At 45.9% G+C, this 27,271-nt stretch overlaps 3 protein-coding genes across 4 annotated transcripts in view; all 3 read right to left on the minus strand.

The window, feature by feature from the left end:
* PANK4 (pantothenate kinase 4 (inactive)) overlaps positions 1-7,374 on the minus strand; it is a 28,966-nt gene extending 21,592 nt beyond the window's left edge. The window contains exons 1-3 of one of the 2 annotated variants that reach the window (XM_083452124.1): positions 7,145-7,374; positions 1,728-1,810; positions 816-1,024 (exon numbers count right to left, since the gene is read on the minus strand). In XM_083452124.1, the coding sequence (XP_083308250.1) occupies positions 816-1,024; positions 1,728-1,810; positions 7,145-7,280 (428 nt within the window). In that variant the 5' untranslated portion in view covers positions 7,281-7,374. Of the gene's footprint in view, positions 1-815; positions 1,025-1,727; positions 1,811-5,736; positions 5,756-7,144 lie in introns of those variants that run through there. The other variant, XM_083452125.1, reaches the window with a different exon arrangement.
* Positions 1-26,694, minus strand: part of LOC310682949 (transcription factor HES-5-like) — a 121,361-nt gene extending 94,667 nt beyond the window's left edge. The window contains exons 1-3 of the mRNA XM_083452304.1: positions 26,575-26,694; positions 25,194-25,377; positions 23,934-24,229 (exon numbers count right to left, since the gene is read on the minus strand). Of these exons, the coding sequence (XP_083308430.1) occupies positions 23,955-24,229; positions 25,194-25,377; positions 26,575-26,637 (522 nt within the window). The 5' untranslated portion in view covers positions 26,638-26,694 and the 3' untranslated portion in view covers positions 23,934-23,954. The remainder of the gene's footprint in view (positions 1-23,933; positions 24,230-25,193; positions 25,378-26,574) is intronic.
* Positions 10,684-13,132, minus strand: HES5 (hes family bHLH transcription factor 5). The gene is made up of 3 exons (XM_083452305.1): positions 13,041-13,132; positions 12,585-12,750; positions 10,684-12,251 (listed from the first exon to the last, which is right to left on the minus strand). Exons 1-3 carry the CDS (start codon positions 13,092-13,094, stop codon positions 11,995-11,997), a joined length of 477 nt encoding a protein of 158 aa, XP_083308431.1. The 5' UTR covers positions 13,095-13,132; the 3' UTR covers positions 10,684-11,994.
* Positions 26,695-27,271: the final 577 nt, after the last annotated feature.

A 27,271-nucleotide genomic window follows, 5' to 3' on the forward strand; every position in this document is an offset into this window, starting at 1 on the left:
CAACAGTCAGCCCACAACATACACAGGGGTTACGTTCCGGGGATTGCACCTAAAGCCAAAATTGCGTATAGTCAAAACAAATTGGGGTTCTATGGCAGGTGGGATTGCCAGAGTTCCTTTATCCTCCTGACACCCTTTTTATTCATTTGCCAAGCATGTAAGGCTGGATGCGCACAAGTTAAATGCATGTGAGTTGCAGACTTACTGTAACAGATTTATTTAGAAATACAGTCGTACCCTGGATCCTGAACACTGCAAACCCGGAAGTGAGTGTTCTGGTTTGCAAACATTCTCTAGAACCTGATCATCCGATGCAGCTTCCGCAGGGCTTCCTGCAGCCAATCCGAAGCCGCACCTTGGTTTCCAAACGTTTTGGAAGTCAAACAGACTTCTGGAACAGATTCCGTTTGACTTCCAAGATACAACTGTATAACCAGATACACTGGTACCTCAGGTTACAGATGCTTCAGGTTACAGACGCTTCAGGTTACAGACTCCGCTAACCCAGAAAGAGTACCTCGGGTTAAGAACAGTTTCAGGTTAAGAACAGACCTCCAGAACGAATTAGGTTCTTAACCCAAGGTACCACTGTATATGTGTATATGTAAATATCTGTATGTTGCTACAGAAGCTTGTTTGGGGGTTGAAGAACTGGGTAAAAGTAAGTCAAGAGAATCTGCCTCCCAAAGCAAGTGGTTTACTACTTCTTCATGGCAAGGCCTGCGCCAATGCCAAGTGATCAAAGCATACAGCAGCCCATCAAAGCCAATAATAATAATTTCCAACACAAAGGATGCCTCTGCATTTCCACTTACTTTAGTCCCAGCTTCTTCTCAATAAGGTCTTTGAATTTGTACGCACCACCTCCTGTGGCTTTGATCACTTTCGTTTCCGTGTTGACGAGATGGTCTTTGATGAAGTCCAGACAGGTTTCAATATAGGCGTTCTCAAACTTAATGAAATGCAGCCGAGCCGTTATCTCCTCCTGCACCGTGATTTCGTAGGGCGATTCGTGTTCTACGTCCTTTGGGGAACAGCAACAAAAAGAAGTAGTGAACAACAGCCCCAACTCTAAAACGAAAAGCAAATTCAGAGGTTGCTTTCCTTTTTTATTTTTTTATTGTTACTTGTTTGGAGCATTTGTACCCCACACTTCAGCCAAAAATGCTCCCAGAGCTGCTTGCATAAAATCAAGTAAAACAAGACAGTCCCTACCCGCAGGTTTCCAATTCAAAAAAAAAAAAGTGACACACAAGGAAACGGGGATAGGGAGGGAAGAGGAAAAGCAAAAACTCGGGCACCAATTTCTAAATAGTTGTTCCTATAAGGACCAGCTGGCACAGTTGAGGGGCAGGAGGTGCTTGATGCAGCAGAGTCTCCAGCAAAACTGATGAAATGAGCCCAACGCCTATCTCTCCCTCTGAGGAAGCCTGACGCAATGGCTGCCCCCAAGTGACAGTCAAGGGGAGAGGAGGTCTGATGGAGCTGGCCTGTCACAGCAGAACTGATGGGAGTAAGCTCCGCTTCCTCTCTCTCCCACTGAGGAAGTCTAAATTTAGCAGTCCCAATCTGCCGCAAAATGCCACTATAGCGTGATTTAAAACTATTGCAATATCCACACATTCATATATTTTGAGTATGTTTTTATTGTCACTATCTTCAAATGAACATTAACAAAAACAGTAAGGATTTTGGCTGCACAGTAATAAAAATAATAGTAACCTTACCTTTCCTGACTGATCAAAAGATCGCACTCTCGCCACTTTATGCTGTACTGTTGAATAATAAGCCAATTTGGCTAGCGACCCACCTGCCGACAAAATAAAAATATTATAGCAGCGAGATAAGCATTGGGAGCAGCTCACACGGGGCCTCTTCGGAAGTTTTTGGTCTACAAATCCCATCAGCCTCAGCTAGCTAAGGATGATGGGAGCTGTAGTCCAGCAACATCAGGAGAGGACTGCAGTGGTTACCTCTGGTCTACAAGATTAGGGCAGGGATAGCAGAGACCTGTTAAGTTAGACCAAGCTAGCCTCAGCTGGCATGCGTCCTAGGTGGTGACCCGCCTTAAAATTAAGGAGATAAGGAAAACAGAGTTATATTGCTTGAAGATACCATGGATTTGCAGCTCATTTACTTGTGTAATCAGTTTTACATGCTTGGCCAAAAAGGGGGGGAGTGAAAGGGGGGAACGTCGCAAGGGGGTGGGAGAATGGGGGAAAAAATTGGCTATCCCACCCCTCATTGCACTCTTCCTGCGAGAGTGTTTGGAGGTTCAGAGAGAGTCTGTATCAGAATTGGGAGAGACTGTGCAGTAGTACCTCAGTTTAAGAACAGCCCTGTTTACAAACTATTCAGTTTACGAACTCCACAAAACCAGAAGTGGTGTCCTGGGTTGCGAACTTTACATCGGTCTATGAACGGAAGCCGAATGGTGGAAGGGCACCGGTGGCAGGAGGCCTCATTAGGGAAAGCGCATCTCAGTTTAAGAACGGTTTCGGTTTAAGAACGGACTTCTGGAACGGGTTAAGTTCGTAAACCGAGGTACCACTGTAGAGGCGATCAGAGAGTCTTCAGTTGCTTTGGGAGAGTTTTTTAAAGGGTTGCATTGACTATGCTCAATTCTGGCTTTACACGAATGGAACCCCTGCATAAGGTGAGAGCCAACTGCTTACAAGATGACCTGTTTTTAATCTACGTTACGCCAGCTTGGTTTTATACAGCCTTTAAGTTGTGAGGTAATGCCTTAGTGACCAACGCAACATTTGTAAGCTTCTTTACGTAATATTTTGTGCTTTAGCTAATATCATTTGAACTCCAATTAACAGTAAACTGATTGTTGACCAGCTTGATCCTCCCTACAAAAACAATCAAGAAGCATGCCACAAGTAGTTTAAGTGCTTTCTTTTAATTGAGCTGTGAGCAATGTAACTGTTGGGCAACCTCAATTATTTTCCCGTAACTTGCGAGAATTGTTTTCTCTAGAAGTAGGGCGGTGGGGAAATCCATCTGTAGCCATATGCACAGAGCTAATAGTTCATGGGCAAGTTTGAAATTTACAGTAATGTTTTTTGGAAACTCGGGGGGAGGTTTTCTTGCAAATGACATGTCACCAGCATAACATGGCAACTCACTGCAAGCACCCACAAATCATTGCCTTCAAAAGCGACACTGTATATGATAAATTTTACTATGCACCCACAAGTGGCAGGTCAGCATTAAGTGGGTGGTCCGACCCCAGCCTCCCATGTGTTAGTCCAACACGTTCAACCTAATTTCGAACTTGACCATAGAGTTAGGTACTGATGCTATAGGACCATATTCATTCAGACACTATAGCTAGATGGCGAAAAGTTGCAAGCCTATTACATATGTTACAACTGGAGAGTTCTTTTCAGTCTAAAATACGTTGGGGTGTATCCAACAACACTTTACTCAGAGTAGGCCTACTAAAATTAAATCCAAAAAGGCCAGTCGCATTAATTTCAGCAGGTGTCCTCTGAGCTGGACCGACATTAATTTACGAACAGCTCACATTATAAAATATCAATACAGAAAAATTAAACATGAATATAAAATATGCACTGGAAGTAGCAACAGATTTTTTTAAAAAAAACCAATACAAACACCAAGAGGCAATAATTTTAAATATTAATCCTTTACGGCTGCACCCTCATCTCTCTCTCCTGTGTGCACCAGGAGAGGTTCCCAAAAGGCTGAACTTGACATTTAAGCTAATCAGCAAAGGAACCAGGAAAGCGACAATTATTTTACAATCAAAGGATGTGCTTAATCCGCTCTGAGCGTTCCAAGCCCACCCTCGCCACGGGTTATTTGGTAGTTCCCACCCACAATATTCAGGATTGCCCAACGTGTAGTTATTTCCTTTTGTCAAGACTAATCTCCAGAAAGCTGCAGAAAATGCTGAACTGAAGCCTTTCCCCTTCCCCATTGAGATAAGGGAGTTGCAGCCTTCCGCAGGAAAACACGACACACAAAGGAAATTAATATTGCACACAGCGCATAGTTAAGGCTGTGGCATCCGCTCCCACAGGTCCACAGAAGGGAAGGAGTGATCCTGCACTCAGGTCCTGCTTGTGGGATTCCCATAAAGGGCATTGCCAGGCTTGCCACTGGATGGATTACATGTGCCTTTGGTTCCAGCAGGTCTCTTCCCTATTTTTATGAAATATGCTGCTCCAGTACACTTTTAAAGCTGGCACATAGTTCCTTCCTAAAAGATTTAAAAATGAAAGAAACAGCATGCACTCCAGAATTTGAGTTGGGGTGAACAGGGATGCATCGTAAGTCTGTTCAAGCTGCATGTGCTCCCAGGTTGTTGTTGTTGTTATTAAGTACATTTTAAATGTTCCCCAAGGAGGCGAAAGGCATACATGTAGAAATGTCACACGAGAGGGAGAATGCAAGGTTTTGCACCAAACACAGAGGGTTTTTAAAAATAATAATAATCAGGGGAACCTTCCCACAAACTCCCACCTGCAACCTGGAGTCCGTGAAAAAAGTTGTACCACTTGGTTCCGAAAGCTGTGCACGGAAGAAGATCTCCCAACATCCAATTTATACCAGATTCCACAGAAAATTCTGCAAGTACGTATGTCACTAGGAAAGACAGCCTGGGCACCTGAACCCAGTTTTACTACACCTGCTGAATAACATACATACTCTTTGTGGGGAGTTTGCTTTTGTGGTTTTTTATTTTGTCTTTGTGTTTGAAGTGACAAACGCACAACAAGCAGCACTGAATAAGATTCTATTAAAACCAAAGACCTATATTGATGTCCGCTGTGACACTGTTCTGCAACTGTGAGTGGGGGGGACGGGACTTCCTAGAGCGTAACATGTGATACCTGATTTATGTCTAATTGGCAGAGCTAAGTGGGTGTCCAAACACTGTTTCGGACACCCACTGTGGGATGCTCTTGTGTCTGAGGTTACAGCTAATCTCCTTGCTTTAATTCCACTCTGACCTAGTGAGAAGAAATCAAGCTCTAGCATTTAACCCACATTTTTGGTTAAATGTGAAAAACAAAGCTATCATCATCTCTTTTTTTTTGGAGAAGTTACACTCCACAAGGGGGCAGGGGATACCAGCTCAAGCTCTTAATGCAAACCCAATCCTTTGATTTTAATTGCATGGTATAATTTTATCTACTGTGGGGCTTGAATTGCAGATGATTCAAAATGTAAGACAAAAATGAGAACAGGAAACACCATCTTGTTCCAGCAAGACTCAGGTTTTAAACGACTCTTGAGGAAACACAACTCAGATAATTCTCCGAACAAAAGAGCAAAAGTTCGGCACAGGCACCAATGCTTGCTAAGCAGCAGTTCCAGGAACAACATGCAATGGCATGAGATGTCTAGTTCTTTATAAATCAGCATAATTATGTGACAAAGGACCTCTTCTTGAAATGAGGTTTATGGCTTATCCCCACCCACGCATAATATGAAAATTGTCTTTTTTGGACAGGTAAAAGGTTCGAGTGATAGCCAGTAGTAGTCCATCTCAAAGAAGAACCACTGAAACCATTGACTTAAGCAACATTTAAATCTATTAATCTCAGCTTTAAGTATGATTTGCTGGATGTCCCTCATTGACAGGAATGCAGCAAAATCTCTGATCTGTCCTATTTTCCTCACATACGCAAATGTTCAGGGATGAAAAACCAGGGACAAATGCAAGACAAGTGATAAAGGCAGGTCAGTACTACTTACTCTCCCAAACCTAGGCCCACTGTCCATTTTGTGGCTACAATGTTATACCAAATAAGCAGTACTTTCAGTTTTTATTATTTTTTGTTTATTTCATTTGTATCCCATCTTTCCTCCAAGGAGCTAAAAATAGCAAAATCTCTCTGTTTTATCCACACAACAATCCTGTGAGCTAGGTTAGGCTGATATTTAGCACCTAGCTCAAGGTCACCCAGTGAGCTTCATCGGTAAGGGAAAATTTGAGCCTTGGTCCTCTAGGTACTATTCCAACACACCACAACCACACTGCACTGGCTTAGAACGTGTTTAAAGCATGTTACATAAAATGACGGTGTAATAATACACCTGCACTTCAGCAGTGGGGAACTCCCCCCGCCCCCGGCCGAGGGTCACATTCCCTCCCAGGCAACCTTCTGAGGGCCACATGCAAACAAAGGGTGGGCCCCGGGAGCGAAACTGGGCAGAGCAGCGAATGCAAATTTTAACTTTACACAACAGGTCAGTTTCTACACTAGCACGCACAAAACACCCTGCCCTTCAACAAGATGAACGAGAGACGCATTTCAAGGGCACGTTTCCAGCAAAGCAAGAAACAGAACTCAGGATAGCTCTGTCAATAGAGCACAAGAGACTCTTCATCTCAGGGTTGTGGGTTCGAAACCCCACCTTGGGCAAAAGATTCCTGCATCACAGGGGGGTTGGACTAGATGACCCTGGAGGCCCATTCCTACTCTCTGATCCTATTGTGCAATGCTGGGCTGGTATAGCCTGAGGAGAGCCATGAGGGCCGGGGAGAAAGGCCCTGGGGGCCACCTCTGCAAACCTGCCCGATCCTATTTCCCCTTCCTCCAAGGGTAGCACATTTCCCAACCCCCACTTGGGGAGAAAACAAGGCAAACTCCTTTCCAATTCCCCCACCCCAAGTATGGGGGCGATACCCAGGCAGCCCCCAGCCCCCAACCCTAGTGGGGTTTCCCACCCCTAATGGCAGGGAAGGTACAGCCAAAGCAGGCAACCTTGTTTATAGGTTCTCTTCTCTACCTCTCCCCCGCCCCCTCCCGGCCCCTGAGCAAGGCACTCTGGGCTTCGTAGTTTCCTCGCCGCTAGCCAGCGCCGGCCGCCGTGAGAGCGGGGACTACACCTCCCGCCGTGCGCCGCGCCGCCCGCTCGGCCCCGGGGCACGCCGGGACTTGCCGTCCGCTTCTCCCTCAGCCGCCACGGGCCGCTATGGGAAGCGGGACTACCGTTCCCGGCGTCCCTCGCGCGGCCGCGGCGGCGCCTCAGCTCCTCCGCGCGTCCGCCTCCCTTTTTCTCTCTCAAATGAAGATGGTGAAGTGGCCGTGAGGAGCGGCGCTGGCTGCCGCCGCCTCTCCGCCCTCAGCGGCGTCTCTCGCCGCCAGCCCCGGCTCACCGATGTCGATGGCGAAGCGCTTGGCGTTCTCCAGGTTGCGGAAGATCTCGTCCGGCGGGAGGGTGATGCTCTTGTCCAGGCTGCCGCTGACGCCGCCGCTGTTCCTACCACCGCCTCGCCCGCCCCGCTCCGCCATTTTGGACGCATCGACCCGCTCTCTGCGTGCCCGGCCTCTTTAGGCATGCAAATTTATGCGCATATGTTTTGCGTGCTAAATGCCAGGGAGGAGGAGGAGGGGAAAGAGGCTCCGCATACATCTAAAGGGGGGGAGTGGGCGGCGCTTTCCCGAAGCTCCGCCCACGCCTCTTGTTCCCTTTCGCCATTCGTGCCCAGGGAATGAAAACGATTTAGGCTGCCTCCACTCGAAATGCGCTTACTCGGGAGTAGGGACAGATGGAGCTGCCAGATTCCTTCAGTTCGGTTCTCCACGTTTCTACATTAGATTTGCAAATCCACTAGCATCATCATTACTATTTGTAAAGCATTCCCGAAAATTATACTGTACTCAACTTTTTAGCGAGTTTTTTCTCCATACGCACACACACACACACACACATATATATATATATATAAGCACTTTCCTGCAGCATGTTGCATTTCCTGCAGCATGTTGCTGGAGAATTGCATTGCAAAATTCAAAATTCAGAGAAGAGTTTTCACAAGAAAAAAAGGGGGGCCCTCTTGAATATTCATCACTATTTTAGTGTGAATTTGTCCTGTTCTGCACATATTTGTATGCAGTTATTCCTAGCATACACGTTTCTTACTGTTTTTATTTTGCAAAGCATAAGGCAGTTTTGTATGTTTTTCACAGACATGCATTTTAATGGAGAATTTAGAGTACCATATGCAGTTCTGTGCACGTTACTTGGTTGGAGAAATGCATTGCAGAGGAGAGTTTGGCTTTGAAAAAGAAAAAAGCCCTTCTGAATTTTTATGGAGACTTTACGATAGCGTATGCACTTTAGCACACATCTCTTGGCTGGAGAAATGCATTACAAAATCCAGAGGAGAGTGCATTTAAAAAAATAATAATGTAGGAAGCTGCCTTATACTGAATTAAACCAAAGATCCATCTGGTTTATGATTGTACTTGCTGTGTGGCAGCAGCTCTTCAGGGTTTCAGACAGGACATTCCCAGCCCTGCCTGGAGATGCCAGGGATTGAACATGGGACCTTCTGCATGCAAAACAGATGCTCTAGCCACAGGGGCAGCCTGAAACGTTTCTGCTCCTGAGGCAAGATGTCCCACCGCCATGCATGTGATGGGGGCAGGCATGAGGCTCTGCAAGTGCTTTCCCTTAAGGAAAACCCCTTGCAAATCCTTAGTAGTGGGTGGAGAAGGGGGTAAACACTGCAAGGATGTCTGGAACATCTCATGACGACTTGGCGATAGGGAGATGTTCTGGAGAGCTTTGTCAGGGCCTCCCGCCACCCCTTTGGGTGGATGGGGACTGGTGGCAAAGTGGAGTGGCAAACTGCTCTGCCTCCTTTGCCTGGGTTGCTTCTCTCCAGTGACAACAGAAGCAGTGCGGCAGGTGGGGTGCTGTGTCTTGCGTTTGCAACGCCTGAGGCAGCTGCTTCACGGGTGGGCCGGTTCTGTCTAACCACCTCAATGTGGCCCTTCCCCCAAGGACCAGCTAAGCAGGCCTCTGAAAAATTATGCATTTGAGGTTTGCAGAAGTATAATAATAAAGGGCAATCCCCCCCCCCCCGCACCAGTAGAATGTATTTATTAACAATGCTTGTACACTGTCCAATAAGTAATGTTCCCTGGGCCGTGAACAATACAGAGTAAAACACGTTGGATATACAGTTGGATGTTCACAATTAAACCCACAGCAACAACTGGAGTCGAGCATGCTTTATAGCCGCAAAACGTTGACAAAGGTGAAGAGATGAGTGATGGGAGGGTAGAATAAATATCTTGGTGGAGGTCATGACTGGCTGGACAACCTTGCTAGCAAATGACCTTACATTTCATTGCAGCTCCCACTTGTCAGGGTTGTTTTTGTTTTAAAGGGCAAATGCCCACAAGATGGCGCAATGTAGCTTGACAGTGTTGCTGTTCCTCCTTTCTGGGGGTGGCTGGTGGGAGCTTTTCTTATGTTCTTAATCTTACGGGGCGGGCGGCTACCAGTATTATCCACTCTGGGCAGCTAACAGCACATATAAAAACATAGTGATGTTGGGCAGGGGGTGTTATTGTTTTGATTCTTATTTTATTTTTTGGTTTGTTATGTTACGTATTTTTATGTTTTTATATTATTAGCTTCCCTGTGATCCTCAGATGGAAGGTGGTATAGGAATTCAATAAATGAATGAATGACTAGATAGATAATTGAAACAGATTACAGTCACGGGAATAAGGTGGGTCCTAAAAACACACACCTGAGGTTTCAAAGGACAGGGTAAATCTTCAGCATAATGAAGATGCTCGACATACGTGTTTGGGAAGGGAATTGCACAACTTAAAGGCTGCCACAGAGAATGCCTTGAGTGAACATGGAAGGCCTTTAACAAGTTTGGATTTCCAGATTGGATTATTGCAACATGCTCTACCTGATGGGTGGTCTTTGGAGGGGGTTGGTGGCCCAGGGGAGAGCATTCTTTGTGGCAGTTCCAAGGTTGTTGAATTCCCTCCTTGCAGAGATGCATCTGCCCTGTGACTCTTAATTTGTTTTAAAGAGTTTTCAGTAATGAATTTTAAATATTGTATTCTGTCCTGAGACCTTTTAGTGAAGGATGAGTAAGAAACTGAATAAATAATAAGTGAAACAGAGAGGTTTTTGGTTAATTGATTATTTCTTTCGGGTTTCTTCTTTCAGGTTGCAATTGGAGCCAGGCTTTCCTGGAGTCATAAGCGGGCTTTGCCCTAGCCTAGACAAGCAATGCAATAAGAAAGAAGGGAGAGTTTTTCATGCATGTGCAGAATGTCGTTTTTGCACCCCTGGGGAACCGCAAACACCTCCACACATCTGGGATTAGGAGACAAGGGCTTCTCTACATCTGCACTGGACATTTAAAACGGTGTCCTACCACTTTAAGCAGTCATGGCTTCCCCCAAAGATTCTTGGGAGCTGTAGTCTTGAGTGTTGTTAGGAGACCCCTATTCCCCCCACTACAGTTCTTAGAGTGGTTTAGCAGTCAATCTCTTCTTGTAGGGAACTCTGGATATTGTAGCTCTCTGAGGGGAATAGGGGCCTTTCCAAACAATTCTCAACACCACTAACAAATGCTCTGTTATGTGTGCGTACAGTTCACTAAAACTGCTCTCCTAAGCAGATTTGGGGAGTCTGCTCCATTGAACACAATTGGACTAACAGTTTGGTCCTAGTAACCATGTCTCCTGGGAAGTAAGTCCTATTGAACTCGGTTGGGCTTTCTCTCAGGTAAGTGCAGTTAGGATTGCAGCCTTAACTCATGAGTAACAACCTGGCTGTAAAGCAAAGTGAAAACTCAACACTCCCTTGATATTAGAGGCCGATTGCTCAGAGTGTCCCATCTTAAATCAGAATAACTCACTGGATACACTGAAATGCATGTAAGGCAAGCTAGTTTTATTTGTTTCTCATTCACTGTGCAAAAGTGGTTTCCAACGGATTACAGATTTGGTGTGTCACACCCAACAACATTACATCATCCTCCAAGGACGGTAGCCAGCAAAAATTAACTTACCATAAAAAGTTATGGTACCGAAAGAAAAGTAAATACAATTTGTACAATTAGCCTTTCATAAAAGACATCATTAAACAATTCATGTTATACATATTTCAGCACTCTGGGCTGTTACGTTCCTTCCTATGAGGATAGAAAACTACGTTTCTGCCTTTATAAAAAGCATTCGTTCAGCATCTCGAACACAAACACTCTGCCTTGGAGAGTCAACCAATTTGAAGAACATCCTCTACACGTTATCGTCACAGGGTAACGCTTTTCTCTTGCCACACTCTGTACAGTCTACAAATGTTATAGAACTTCATCACAGCAGCAACATTCAAAGGCCTTTTTCTTTTTCCTTTTTCAAAATAGCCTCTTGCATTTGTGGGCACAGCTAAATAGCAGCTGTTTCACAGACTACATGTGCGTTGGAAATCTATAAATGTTACAGAACTTCATTGCAGCCCAGCATCAAACCTTCCCTGTGTCCATGAACTCGTAATAGCCCTTCTTGGATGAAGCATGGGGATATTTATGTGTTTTGAAACCTAGTATTTGCAGGGCTGGAATGTAGCCTGCCATGCAAAGGCAACATTCACACCCCATTACTCTGCTTACTTCTGGCCCCACCCCTCACTGAATTGCGGCCCCCAAGGGCTTCCCACAAAGGGAAGGTGGCCCTGAGAATTGTAAGTGAAGTAAGCAAGCTGAGGATTTCTTCAATTCCCTAGCCATCATCAGTATTCACCCTGGCCACCAAAATCTGGCCAGTCTGTTGCTGTGGCTGCAAGGAAGCTACACAAAGCACAGAGACTCTTGAAAAAAGAAAAGGGCCCAAAAACTTCTTAGAAGTTACTCTTTTTTTTTGCAAACAAAACAAACCTCAAACACACACACACACACTCTAACAATTAATAATAAGCATCAAAGTCCGAACACAGAACAATTATAATGATTTGTTGTTCCCCTTGGAACAGCTGCTCGGAATTCTCCCAATAAAAGGATGACATTGGTTCATTCTTTCAGAATGGTTTTTCCTTTCTGAGCACTTTGCCTTTCTGAATGAGAAAGGCCTCTGTCAGTCAGATATCTGCACATATTCTCCTGAGGAGCGGTGCAGGATTTGCATGGCAAACTGCCAACTCCTCCTGGATGTCTTAGAAACACATGTTGAGAATAAGAGCTCTCTCCTACCAAGGCCTCCACAATTTGTAGGCTGGTTTTGAGATGGCGCCTTGGGGTGACCCCTTCTGAAGCAGAGCGGGGGTAGAAAGTGGAGGATTGTCCTTGCTAGCCACCTCCCAAGGCTTCTGGAAGTGACTTAAGAGCTTGCTCTGGGTTTCGGTGTTCGTTGAGTGGATGGCCAGGAATTGCAGAGTTTCCTTTAGGCAGGAGGAATAGCCTTTGCTGTAATCCTGGGTTCTGCTTACAGATGATGTCGCCAATGCTGTGAAGAAAGAGAGATGGGATTTAGAGGTGAGGGTGCCCACAGTGGTCTTTTAACTTAACATACACTAGCTACGTAAAGGGCATAGCTACCCAACACATTAAACCTAGCTTAGCCATTTCTTCTCCCTAGAGAACCTTGGGGACTTGCCATTGTGTCAAGGACCCTAGGGAGCCATAGGCAATGTCATTCTCTGAGTGGCACGTGGGATCTTCGCTGCAATCCTGACCAAACTACCCCTCCCAGAATTCAGTAGTGGTAGAGATCCATGCACTGAATATGGCATTAAACTGATGCAGGTTTCTAGCATAAATAAACAAGACCAGCACTCACTTTGGCTATATTTTAGGTAGCTGACGGTCATCTCCAGAACGTCAGCCTTCTCCAGCTTGGAGCTGAGCTGGTGTCTCTGGAATTCCTTCTCCAGAAGCAGTTTCAGTTGCTCGATGCTGCCGTTGATGCGGTCGCGGCGCAACTTCTCCACCAGCGGCTTCTGCAGCTGTGAGGGGACAAGGAGAGAAAAAGAGAGAGTTAGCACGTGGGGAAAGGCCATGGCTCAACGATAAGAGTGTCTGCTTGCGTGCAAAATTTAACCTAGGTTTCAACATCCCCACCCCACCAAACATTGCCAGGTAAGTCTTTGGGAGACACTTGCGCCCACTGGTCTGACTCAGTATAAGGAAGCTGAGTACAGTAAGTCCATTTTGCTAGCCTTCCACACAACCCCCTCTCTCTTGATGGGGCAGGATCTGACCATTTCCAAGCAGGACAATAGAAGAAAACACTTACTTTGTTTTTCACTTTGGATGCCTGGATTTCCAGTGAAGCGCCGGCTGTTGCCATGATTAACCCAGGAAAGCGAGGAAACTGTTTGGCTTCAGGTCTGCTGTGTGGAAGCAAAAGGGAGTGGGGGCCTCTATTTATACCCACCAGCCTCCTCCAAATGCCTGGGTCCAGAGCGTCTTGGAGTTTCCCACACTCCCTGGCCAATGGGGAGGTTTCTCGGGGACAATAGGGGAGGCATCTATTACAGCATGGTAAATTGACTGTGAATCGCTTTGGGATAATACCACTGTTCCCCAAGGAGCAGGTGGACTGGGGAGCTTGGGGTGGGGGGGCGCGTAACAACAGAGACCAGCTTCGAGGAGGATGGGAATGTGGGAACGGTCATTATCTTCGGCCTTGGGAGCCGGAGGGACGTCAACATCTCAATATGCTGCCTTTTTCCCAGGATGCAGCGAAATTAAGTGCCAGGGAGCGATGCTCAGGAAGACTCTGTGTGTGTGCACACCTTCCCCCCACCCCTTCAACTTTCCCGTTTCCAAAAGCTTCCCTTGAAAGGGGTTGTAGTGGGGGGCTAGCAGGATTTAGGAGACCCAGAGCTTTTCCATTGACATCAAAGTGTGCTTGAATGAATACAGTGAGGTCGATTTTCAGAGAATAGCAACCAAAATGTAAAAGGAAAAACATATGTTCTGGGGAGGGTGCAGGGAGTACTGGAGAATAAGTTGGTCAGCAAAAATTATCTCCTATTAAAGGTGCACAAGGACTGTGACTTTTTCTTTTTCTGTTTGCATCTGGCTGGCGTCCACCCTGGATTATAGGCCTCCTCAGAGTAGAACCATTGCAATTAATGAACTTGACTAATTTAGGTCCACTGATGGGTTTAGGCTGAGTGAGTAGGACTTGGTTGGGTACATCTCTCCCAGCCCCCCTCTCAAAATCACACATACCAGTTCTTGTATTTAGCTGTGCCTCCCTTCATCCCCAGGCCTCAATGCAATGGGTACTTAAGTAAAGGTAAAGGTACCCCTGCCCATACGGGCTAGTCTTGCCAGACTCTAGGGTTGTGCGCTCATCTCACTCTAAAGGCCGGGAGCCAGCGCTGTCCGAAGACACTTCCAGGTCACGTGGCCAGTGTGACAAGCTGCATCTGGCGAGCCAACGCAGCACACGGAACGCCGTTTACCTTCCCGCTGGTAAGCGGTCCCTATTTATCTACTTGCACCCGGGAGTGCTTTCGAACTGCTAGGTTGGCAGGCGCTGGGACCGAACGACGGGAGCGCACCCCGCCGCAGGGATTCGAACCACCGACCTTTCGATCGGCAAGTCCTAGGTGCTGAGGCTTTAACCCACAGCGCCACCCGCATCCAGTGTTGAATCCCCACCCTTCCTCTGCGGAATTATTCAACAAATTCATTTTTATTTTTGTAGCACGAAAAGAATCCCCAGCCATGCTGCATGCTTAGGTAGCCTTGCTGTCTAGTTAAAAGCAAAGCAAGCAAAGTCACCTAACCTTAAAAACAAAACAAAAACAAAAGCCCACAAAGGTTACATACATATATTTTTTCAGTTCCCAAATCAAAGAAAAGAGAGGAAAATACTCACAAAAGCAGCGGGAGGGAGAGACGGGGGCGGGGCGCGGGGGGGGGGAGTATAATGTGATCATTGCCAGTGATAAAAAGGTGAAATAATTTGTATCATGATATTTTAAGCAAGTAGCACTTAGCAAGTACCATGTCCCTTCAAGCAGGTAGTCGTTAGCGAGGCAGTTAATTCTCCTCCCGCCTCTCCCTTGGTTTCCACTTGGTTAAACCCTTCAATGTTAAAACCCTTCAATGTTTCTTCACTATCTCTAGTACTTTGGCAAATAAAAGGTCTACCATGACTAGCAGCAGATCTCCAGGCTTTCAGATTCCTGGAGATGCCAGGAATTGAACCTACGGCCTTCTGTGTGCAAAATAGATGCTCAGCCACTGAACTGCATCCCTCCTTTGCTTGGGGTTGGACTAGATGACCCTTGGGATCCCTTCTAATTCAACAGTTCTGTGATTCTCTGCTTCTGAAGAGCAAAGAGACCACACCTGCCTTACCTTTCTGAAGACCCAGTTATAGCTGACCGGTTCTTAAGAGAAGGCAGAGGTGATTTATATTCTTGAACAGCTTCCACTGGCCCCAAGAGTCGGCGAACTCTTAAAGCCGCCAGTTTTATTTCAAACCTGTGAGGTCAGGAAACCTGTATACCTCTGGGACTTGGCTGGTTTTAAAGAATGTGCGTCCCTCTTGCCAAATTGAGCAAAATCTGACCAAAGCCTGCAACACAGAAGGCTACACACATGCAGTTTGAACGCCAGGCCACCTGACGAAGAATCCTGTGTGATGCAAAAGCTTGCATATGCCAGCACCGGCAAGAAGCCTTTGCAATAACATTGTTTTACTGCTTCTGCCAGCGCAATTCTATCCATTCAGAAGCCAGTCCTATCGAATGCAGGTGGGCGCCTTACTCCCATCGTAAGTGGGGTGAGGATTGCAGCCTTCAGACACAAACCGCTGCCTTTGGCATGGCGCTGAGGGCACACCAGCTGGGCAGGCGGGCTGCACAAAGTCTGGTGGCAATGCGGGAGGTTCGGATAAGAAATCGGATATACAGTTTTTTGGGGGGGAGGAAATATGAAATGAGTGGATTTCAGCAACAACTGCCACCCGCGTCACAAAGACCCCTAGGGACTCCCGAGCAGGGGGCAGTGGGTGGGTTCACCCCTCTTCATGAAATAACTCTCCTTCCTTCTCTCCATCATCTCCCCCCCCTCCAACTCCTTCTCCTCTGCAAATCACCCCTCCAGAGCACAGGCCAGATGGCATGAAAGGACTCATGAGGCACACGTCTTTTGTCTGCAGTTTAACAGCATGAATGGATCAATGTGTGGGAAACAGGGATTTGCGGGCTCACACCATCTGAGGTGAACCAGGCAGTCATGCCCCAAACAGCAACCCCCTTTTTCGGGTGGGGGAGGGGTGGGTTGGCTGCACACACTCCCACCTTACCCCCCCCCATTCTCCCGCCACTGCAAAAATCTCTTCCTTTCCACACTCACTTTATAGGCCCATTAAACCAATGAGCTTTTCTGCTCTTCCATCTGCTGGCGGTTAATTCCCAGGGTTAAAAAAAAGTAAAAAGAAAAAGTGGTGCTTCGTTTCCATCTTTTTTTGTTTAGCTTTTCCCTTTGGAGGGATTGCACTCTGCCCATGCTCTGAGGCACTGCCGTTATCAACTCGACCCTTCTTTTAAATTTGTGTGACTGGATTTGGGTTTATCCAACGAAGCCCTCCTCAGAGTGGACCCCCTCAAAAGTAACACGCCCAGTTCAATGGGTCTACTCAGAGTAGGCCTGGTGTTGGTTACAACCCTTTTGTAAAAATAAGCAAAAAAACCCTCTAAGGGCTTTTACCTAATATAAAAAACATTTAAAATTATGGATAAAAGAGTTAATAACAAATTCACCTAAATTTTACAGGACGTAAAAAAGGTCAAATATTCATTATAAAATAAAATGGTATGTTAAAATAGATGTTCCCATTGTATATCTGGGTAAACTTACCTAAGTTATTAGCAGGCATGCCAAAAAACATACAGTGTGGGTTCGAATTTCCACCTCAGCCACTAAGCTCATTGGTGGAAGTTTTGGTGGATAAATTTGTTGGGTAAAGGTTTTATTTATTTATATTTGTTTATTTAGAACATTTGCACCCTGCTCTTCAGCCAAAAAGGCACCCTGGGTGGCTTTTACATACAATCATTTTAAAACAAGACAGTCGCTGCCTGCAGGCTTAGCACCTGAAAAACACGATATGCAAGGGGAAAAGGACAAGGAGGGAAGAGGAATGAAACCCCCCCCCCCAAACTCAGATGCAAAGGCTTAAACACAGCAATTCAGAGGTAGGAGGCATCTGATGGTGCATCCTATTTTATTTAAATAATTTAATATTTGATTATTTATTTACATAATAAACACATAAACATTTTAAGTTTGAAGATTTTCGAACACAACTGTTCATTTTGTTAGATAATTTATTTGATGACTTTACAGTGGTACCTCGGGTTAAGAACTTAATTCGTTCTGGAGGTCCGTTCTTAACCTGAAACTGCTCTTAACCTGAGGTACCACTTTAGCTAATGGGGCCTCCCGCTGCCGCCGCGCGATTTCTGTTCTCATCCTGAAGCAAAGTTCTTAACCCGAGGTACTATTTCTGGGTTAGCAGAGTCTGTAACCTGAAGTGCCTGTAACCTGAAGCATCTGTAACCTGAGGTACCACTGTATTGGGTTTTTTCTTTTTAGAAATATAATATGTAATGCTTAGGGGACAGAGGAAGTGAAGGATGGGTAACAAGTAAGCAAGCAAACAAAATTATTCTTAATAATGCTGCCTTTTCCTCCAAGCAGCTCACAGTATCCTCTCCCCATTTTATCTTCACAACAACCCAGTGAGGTAGGTTAGGCTGAGAGGCAGTGACTGGCTCCAAGGTCACCCTGTGAGCTTCATGGCGGCTCTGAATCTTGGCCTCCCACAGTCCAACACTCTAACCACTACACCACACTACTACCAGTTGTAGTCTGTACAGCCACATGCCTGCGCTGCTCTACATGAAAACAGTAATTTACGTACATATTACAGTCATATGCCTCTCCAAGGAACTCAAAGTGCTGCACACAGCTCTACTCCCTGCTTTTGAACCCTGGCCTCCCAGGTCACCTGATGCCGATTTTTAATCATTTGGATGTTTGCAGGGTAGGAGAGAGCTCTGACTCAAGCACACAGAACTCCGCTTACTTCCCTTCCTCCCTCTGCCCAAACTGTCGTGCGCTTTATGGAGCGATGTTGCAGAGGTCTGCTCAGATAGAAGTCCTAGTGACGTCAGTGGGACTGGCTCCCAGGTAAGAACATATAGGACTTCATCCAGTCTAAGTGAGTCCTGTTGAAGTCAATGGGGAAAGTCATTCCCGGCCCATTGATTTCAGCGGGGAACCGGCTCAGCTGGCTTCGACCCGATCCAATTCCTCAATCCCAACATTTCCCCAAGTATTTTGAGCCTGGTCTGAACCAGAATTTCCCTGAGCTGCATCCAACTCAGAGTAGACCCACTGACTTTATCAAACCTAAGCTAATGATGGACATTCATTTCAATGGGTCTACTCTGAGAAGGGTTACCATTGACTACAACCCCACACTCTGGATTTTGTTTTCCCAATGCCTCCCATAAAGGACCCCTGACCATTAGGTCCAGTCATGGCTGACTCTGGGGTTGCGGCGCTCATCTTGCTTTATTGGCTGAGGAAGCCAGTGTACAGCTTCCGGGTCATGTGGCCAGCATGACTAAGCCGCTTCTGGCGAACCAGAGCAGTGCACGGAAACGCCGTTTACCTTCCCGCTGGAGCGGTACCTATTTATCTACTTGCACTTTGACGTGCTTTCGAACTGCTAGGTTGGCAGGAGCAGGGATCAAGCAACGGGAGCTTACCCCGTCGCAGGATTCGAACCACCGACCTTCTGATCGGCAAGTCCTAGGCTCTGTGGTTTAACCCACAGCGCCACCCGCGTCCCAAATGCCTCCCATAGATTCCGTCAAATGTACCAATATTGGGCAAGCTGAACTGTAATAAAATAAAATATCATTATTATTCCCCTTCTCTGGGCCCCCTTTCTAACCCCCCTCAATTTCTAGACCTTTTAAAGAGGGTTTCAAATGAGTTGGGAAGGCATCCCCAATGCCAGCGATTTGGTGTCAGAGAGCATAAAGTTCCCAGCGTTGTTGTTGTTGATATATATAGAGAGAGAGAGTCTGGGGGATAATGCCGATCGCTCAATGTGGTCCCTGGGAAAGCGAAGCTCTCCAGATGGCCTATCAGGACAGAAATTGCCGGCCGGCACAATAGTGAGCTGCACAGCGGCACTAATGGGCGCTGTGGCCCAGGCACACTTCATTTGTCCTCCCCATGAATGTCATCAATGGGCTCGAAAGTGTGGGAAACACCGAGAAACCCAGCCCCACACTCTGGAGGTTAATAGGGGCATTGTCGGAAGAGTCCCTCTGAGCCGCAGGATCAACATAATAAATATCACCCCCACCGGGGTCTCCCAGGAGAAAAGCTGCCAGCATTGGGGAAAGCCATTCAGAGTTAAAGGGAACAACAACAACAACAACAGCCAACTATATATTTCGCAAAATGATTTGTCCGTCCGTTTGCTAGTTTTGTTTTCCTTGAGCCTCCTTGAGCTCAGAAGCCTGTCGATAGACCATTGCCAAACTTGACATAAGGCAGTGTGTGTGTGTTGGTTTTCATCGATGCTGGGCCGTCAGCTGCCATTTTGAAACAAGATGGCAGACCGGAACTTGGTGTGACTTTGGTACGGCTTCTTCCTCTTACTGGCATGGGTACAGCTGCCTTTCGAGTGTTCCTGAGGTGGTGGTGGTCTATGTTGACATCTGGGTGCTGGACGCCATTTTGAACCAAGATGGTGGGCTGAAATGTGACTTTGGTGTGACTGTGTCCGGGTTTGTTTTTTTTTGACATAGGTTAGGCAACCTCTCGAGATATTGTTGCCCAGAGTGGTCAGGGCTGATGGGAATTGAATTCTTGCTCTTGGTGGGAGAAGGGCTGTCAGGACTAAATGCATCTTAAAATATAAGAAACCTAAGAAGGAAGAGCTAGCCTTCAATAGTTAAGCACCTTGGACAGCACACTAGACTGGTCACCTTGACCAGTTGTATTCAACCTTTTCAGACCAAGGGCTCACCTTTAACCCAAACATGCATTTGGGGACCCACTTCTTAATTTTCTGACATGTATATGTATGTTGGTAATGCTGCTGTTCTGACCCAACTTAGGTTAGGCAGAGACCCAGCAGTGGGACTGACCCACCTGCTAAAGATCACTGACCTTGATGTCCCCCAATCTGATGAAATGGATTGCATGCCTGTTTCAATTTTAGCAGCTATTTCTAATTGTGCCTGGGACTCTTTGGGGGGGAAGTGCAGGGTGGAATTACAATTCTACTACTATTACTATTATTACTGTGTCATATTTGACACAGATTGGCTTCAACCAGAGCCAGGGCCTTTTCAACTCTGGCTCCGGCCTGGTGGAACACTCTGCCTCATGAGACCAGGGCCCTGCAGGATCTGATTTCTTTCCACAGGGCCTGTAAGACAGAGTTGTTCCGCCTGGCCTTTGGCTTGGAGCCAATTTGATTCCCTCCCTCTCTTTCTTTTTTCTTTTCCTTCTCCTCCTGAGATGAGGCTACATTTTAATATTTTAATGTTCCATTATTTAATGTTGTACTTTACTTTTGTTTTTAAGTTGTAATCATTCATCTTGTTTTTATTATTGCTTGTAAGCCGCTCTGAGCCCGGCCTTGGCTGGGGAGGGCGGGGTATAAATTAAAAATTTATTATTATTATTATATGTATTCTTATAAATAATAGCAGGTGCAAAATTTATGCACATTAATTCCTTACTATAATCAAATAGGATAGATTGGGGTCGGAAACCTGTAGCCTTCTAGATGGACACTGTTCCTGAATCTGATGTGGGGTTTTTTTGGGTGGGTGGGGGGGAGACAGTGCTTTCAGAGAGGGCAAGGCAGCGCGAACAGCCACTGTCATTGATAAGGAGTTGTTGCTCTTTGAGACAGCCAGAATCTGCATGGATGGAATGTGTTACAAGAAAGTTAATTTTCAGAAGTTGTGCCTGAGCTTCCATTTTCCTCATGTGCCATATCTTGTAAGGTTGATTATTGAACCTTTTTGTAGGGCTAACGAGGGACCCAGGGGATGAGTGACAGGGGGTGTCCTGTAACCAAGTGGCTGATGGGATAGCAGGAACTGGAGTCACAGGAGGAGGGAGGGTTTTCCTGCCGCTGCCTTCAGCTGGAAGTGCCTTTGCCCAATAGACATCCTTATCCCCTCTTCCAGAACCACCGCACTAAGTATGGCCTGCTCATCAATGCTGGGATGTAACTCAAATTCATTGGAAAGCTCCTCAGTTAAAAAGTCTATGAAAGATGGAACGAACTGGGAAAGCAATGAAGAAATACATCATCTAGCAGGGAAAACGAAGGCACAGACAAGGAAGTCATTTATAAAGGATGTGCCCATTTAATGGCCTTGTTAAAGGAGGAACAAGCTACTACAGACCATACTTGAGAAGCAAGAACTTGGGACCGTTGGTATTAGATGTTCCTTTGGTTGTAGTTTAAAAGACTAAAAAAATGGGAGGCACTTCAAGCAAAGGACAGAATTCCTATGGATTAGACATTATTTGTAAGGACAGGAGAAATTTACACATTGAAACAAGATGGTCACAGCAGAAGAGATGGATTTGAGGTCCTGACCAAAGGTGCTTTTCCAGGGTCATGTAACTCATCTTTTTTTGAATTTGCAAATGAAGATAAGTTTTATGAAAATGGCTTGCTGTTGTTAATTCCCATGGCTGAATACAGAAGACAAGGTCTGCCTAACGAACAGTGGAGGAGACTATTTCTCAATGAACATTATGCACTGTGTGACATTTACCCATCCCTCTTGGTGGTGCCATACAATACCACAGATGATGATCTCAAGGAGGTTTTTGCTTTCAGATCCCGATGCAGAACTCCAGTATTGTAATGGCTCCATCCAGAACTATCTGTGATACAAGACGCAGTGTTAACGCTGCAGCTAATCAGGCAACTGGAGGAGGGTATGAAAGTGATGACGGACTGATTTTCCCAATGCTGAACTTCTCTAGATATTCATAATATTCATGCCACGCACAAATCCTTGAAAAAGCTGAAGGACACCTCATGTAGAAAAATCCCACTGGCTATCGAATCTAGAGTCACCCCGTGAGATAGAGCAAGCTTTGATTGCAACAAACCCACTGGCTCAAACTTATCTAGCATGTTTTGACAGGTGCTATTCAGGTAGCAGACAAAGTATTCTTTGGAAAGAGATCCGTTTTGGTACACTGCAAGGATGGTTAGGACCGCATGGCACAACCAGCCTCTCTAGACAGTTTGATGTTGGACAGATCCTTTGGACACAAGTGTGCTTGATAGCAATCCAGCTGCTGAATTCTGCGCCCATATTGAACTATTTTAATACTTTAGCTAAGTAACTCCATTCTGTCATCTTGGCTCTGAGCCTTGGAAGATCTGCTCCCTTGCCTTGCAGGCTTTTCCCCACCTGGCCTGGGAGGGACGGACTCCAGCTACAAAAGCTGGGACTCCTGGGCTGGGGTATTGCTGGGTTTTTGTTGTTGTTGTTGGGACATTGTTGGTTTTTTGTACCTTTATTTCAGATATTCTTATTAATGTGGAAACTTCAGATATTCTCATTAATGTGAAAATTGTTCAATTCTGTTGCGTATCTTTTAATGCTTTAGATATTGTTTATGATTACTTTTGTTAGGTTGTAGTTGTGCATTCTTTTTCATGGTGTGAGCCGCCTTGAGCATGGTTTGAATTGTGGAAAGGCAGCATGCAAATAAAATTATGTCTGTGTGAGTATAAATGCCATGAAAAAATAAAGCAAATATGAATGGAGGCAGGGCTAGCAAGTGAATAGCCGCGGTGCTTAATTGCAAGTGACCAGCGGAGGAAGGTATCAGATTGTGACCTACTCAGAGTAGACCCATTGAAATGAATGGGCTAGGTCATGCAGATGAAGGCCAGTGGGTCTACTCTGAGTAGATTGTGGATTGTAGGAAAATGGAATAAACTGCCTTGTGAACACAGCCAATGTATTATATCCAATTACGTTTTGCTCAGAATAGAACTGAAAATAATGGGTCCAAGATAGTCAATTTCACTAATTTCAATTGGTCTGTCTCAAGTAGAACTTAATTGGATTGCAACCCTATGATTATATCATGACTTATACCTAATGGGTTCATTACAGAGGTAAGATTTGAACAGGTGTGTGTTGTTTTCTTGTTGTTGTTGTTGTTGTTGTGCAGCTTATTAAGTATACTACTCCAGAGCTGAAAGGAAGGATTCATTCATTGTGGAAGAAAAAATGATTTCTTTATTAACATTTCCATCAAAGAAATTCAAATCGTATTCAACACCACATTGGGATGAATGCAACATCGCTTTATAAAAGCATTCCAATTCGTTCGTGTTCAACAAACGTACATACGCACATTACTTTCTCCTTATTAAAGATACATAAACATGTGTTTCCTTCACAAAAGGCAGAAAACTCTCCCAAATGGGAGATGCATAAGACACAGAGAGTGAAACCTAACACAAGGCCCTTTAGATGCTGTTGGAATGCCAACTCCCATCAGCCCCGGACAGCATAGCCGATGGTATGGGAAACCTCTGAAATCTCTCCCCACTCAAAGATTGGAGTGTGTTACACACTATCAGAACAGCAGGGGATTCTCAGTCAGTGGAGCTAGGTTCTTGGAAGGTTCACTCAGAAAGTAAAAAAAGAAAGAAAGAAAAGACTAGAGCACTTTGATACAAATTACAGCGTCGAAACAAAAGCACCCCTTCTCTCTGAAGGACAATATGAACAGAGAGTCAGGAAGTCTTTCAGTCTCCCAACAGATGCTGTTGGAAGTCCTCAGCAAGGCATCTCTATTGTCAGAAAGCTGAAACCACTTTCTTTCCTTTTCTACACTGCCAAGGAAAAGACGCCTCCTCTCTGCCACAGCAGCCCATAAGAGCAGACAACTTTGCGCTCCTTCATTGTGAAGGGAAATGACTTTGCAAGGACATTTCTTGCGACAACAAACAACCCAACTCTCCCCTCCTTGGAAATCAAATGCTTCCTACTTCTTAAAGAGGAATCGTAAAGATTCCTTTAGGTTTTATCAGAGCTTTTTCTTGCTTTTTCTCTGTAGGTGGTTATTCTACTGGAAGTCCATGCAGCTCCTCCTACCACGGTCTCCAGAGCACCGTAGCAGGTGCTGGGGGCTTCTTGTTGGCAGCTTGTTTCTTGGGTGGGGCACGAGGAGATGGTGGCAGGCAGCCCATGGCGGGAGTGCCTGGCTGCACCCTGTCGGCGATCACGTGGACTTTGCAGAAGTGCTTAATCAGCCGGGCTTGCGTTTCTCTCTTGGGCTCGCAGAAGGAGAGGAAATGCAGCGCTTCCTTCAAGCAACGCAGGTAGCCGGTGTTGAAATCAAGCTCTGGATTCTTCTGGCTCAGTGCTAGAGAGATGAAATAATATATTTTTAATTATTATATCAGATGCACAGATGTGAGCACAACTTAGGTTTGCGGTTATGGCTCCTTCTTTGACTATTCATACATTGAATGTGCATTGCTCCCCCTCCAAAAGAAAATCCTGCTAGCTGCAGTTTGCCCCTCACCAAGCTATAATTCCCGGCACCCTTAACAAGCTGTGGTTCCCAGGATTCGCTGGGGCAAGCTCTCAGTATAGTCAGTGGCGTAGCGTGGGTTGTCAGCACCCGGGGAAAGGCAAGTAATTTGCGCCCCCTAATCCGTGGAGCCAGGTAGGGGCAGAGAGCTGCGAGTGCGAGCGCCCCCCCCAGATGTTGTGCCCGGTGCGGCCGGCACCCCTTGCACCCCCCACGCTACGCCACTGAGTATAGTGCAGTAGTACAGATAGTTGGATTTAGGTCAGGGGTAGGGGTACCTGTGGCTTTTGAGGTGTCGTTGGACTACTTAAGACCCAGTTAGCATGGACAATGGTCAAGGATGATGGGAGTTGTAGTCCAACAACTTCTGGAAGACCTCAGGTTCTCCAACCCTAGTCTAAATCCAACACTCTGCACTACCACACCATCCTGAGGGACCTTCGGGCATATAATGCAGGAGAAGCACGCACCTGCCACAGGTCAACCAATCGTCCCTCCCTGAAGAATATATCTACATTTTCCCTGGTCATTGTGCAAACTGGCCTCTGGACTTTGATCTGGGAAATCTAGCTAGGAAACCAATGAGCCCACAACCCGCGGCAGGCTCTGGCTTTCTGCAACTCTCACTTGCTCCTTGTATACAATTTTATTTTATTTTTGAAAGAAAATTTTGTCAAGTGAATGAGATGCTACAGGTGCCATTCAAACCCCCTGCATACAAGTAACCTCAGGGACTTGTGGAATGTTTGCCTGACAAGGCTTGGGTACCTAAGGATGGAAATCCCACACTCACCAGGAGCCTGAATTTGATGCTGCTGCTGCTTCAAGTAACTGACAGCCACTTCCAAGATGTCTGCTTTCTCCAGCTTGGAGTTGGGCTGGTGCCTCTGGAATTCTTTCTCGAGAAGGACCTTCAGCTGCTCAATGCTGCTGTTAATCCGATCGCGGCGCATTTTCTCGACCACTGGCTTCCTCAGCTGCAAAGGAGAAAGAATGAAAAAGGCCTTTAAGTTTCACAAAGTCAATAAATAAAACCTACACAACAGCATTCAGGGGCTGCTGGCCATGCAGAATTTTCCAGTGCCTGTCAAATGATTTCAGAATAGCAGAATTTCCACCTTTGCATTAGGGGGGTAATTGATCTCCTAGGTCCAGTCTCTCTCTCTCTCTCTCTCTCTCTCTCTCTCTCTCTCTCTCTCCCCCCCCCCATTTCTAATCTAGCACATCTTAACTCACATTTGATGGTAATAGATAGATACCTAGCTTTATAGACTAGATTTATCTAATCTATCTAAACTAGGGGTTCCCAAACTGGTAAATGGACCACTAATGGACCAAACTGGTGAATGGACCACTAATGGTCTCCAAGCATCATTTAGGTGATTCACTGCAGGTCCACATTAAATATTTCTAGTGATTTTAAATTTCATTGCTTCTTTTGTTTCTTATATTGTATTAAATAGCAGCACAGTCTGAATTCCACAGAATACAAATTGTCATCCAATGCAACATAGGGAAATAAAAGAAGCATTAAAATTCATTTTTAATTTAGTACAGTGCATTACAGCTGCCACTACAGGCAGAAAACTTACTAAGCTGCCTGTCGAGACCCTCAGCAACTTGCAAGTGGTCCAGGAAGACAAAAAAGCTTGGCAACCACTGACCCATCCAGTTTAATATTCTGTTTAACTACCCACCCACTGAACAGCTCAATTTAATACCCCATCCATCCCATTTAATAATCATTCATTGATCCACCCAGATAATCTATCCATTCATCCTTCAGTCTAATATTCTACCTACCCTTTTCTAAAATAACTGTATGTGTTCAACCCAAACTTCCCTCTATCTACAGCCTTCCTTTCTGCCAGTGTTACCTTCTGCCTGACACACACACACCGACATCAGTTCCCACATACAAGCCAGTCCTTTGATTGATCTGCACTTGATGATGGACAGCTGAATGTGTGAACCCCTTTTCATTGGGGGTGTGTTGCGGTGTGTTGCGGAAGAAGCAGAAGCAGAACATTGAAGCAGCGCGAGGACATCCTAAATGTTCTAACTTGTGGCATTGTATCTGCACACACAAGACACTGAGGGACGGCAGCATGTGGGGACCAGCTCTAGGGCAATGACACCTCTGCCAAGACCGGCCTGCTGAAACCCTTGCCTACCTTGTTCTTCTCTTTCGCCAGCACCCTCTCTTCCTCCACGTGGACCATGCAGCTAGGAGCCATCCGTGACCCTGTCAGCCGAAGTCAAGCAGCTCTGGGTATTAGCTGTCTGACCCGAACGCAACCCTTCTGCTCCAAAGCTCTCCGTGGGCCTCTATTTATATCCGCCAGCAGCTCAGCAGCGATGTGAGTTTTGGGCTCCTTGGCGTTTCCCACAGTCATGCAGCCAATCCCGGCACGCGGTCAGATAATAGAGGAGGCATCCCCTTAGTGCACGCTACATTGACCGTCAATGAGCCCCGAAGAGAATAGCCTTCTGCCTGTACCAACTGGTAGGGTACGCAAAGCCGCGCGGCAGGGCTGCCGGAGGATCTGGGAAAACCTCGCCGCCCCACCCCACCCCCCAGCTGCCTTGCCCAGGATCAATTGCATTCCAGAGTCTCAATCCCATGCCACGCACATCCATAGGTGGGGAAGCAGTTTGCTGTTGAGTGTAAAAGTCTGAAGGGAAAAAGAAGAAGAAGCATATAGATCAGGAAGGTGGGAAAAGGAGAGTTGAAGTGGGCTTGGTTATTATTATTATTATTATTATTATTATTATTAATTTATTAACTGCTTGGTTGAATTTGTATACTGCCCTTCATTTGTAGATCTCAGGGCAATTCATAACATAAAACTGCAATATAAAAAAGGCAAA

Source organism: Podarcis tiliguerta, assembly GCF_965153285.1.
Source record: "Podarcis tiliguerta genome assembly, chromosome: 8".
Lineage (NCBI taxonomy): Eukaryota > Metazoa > Chordata > Lepidosauria > Squamata > Lacertidae > Podarcis > Podarcis tiliguerta.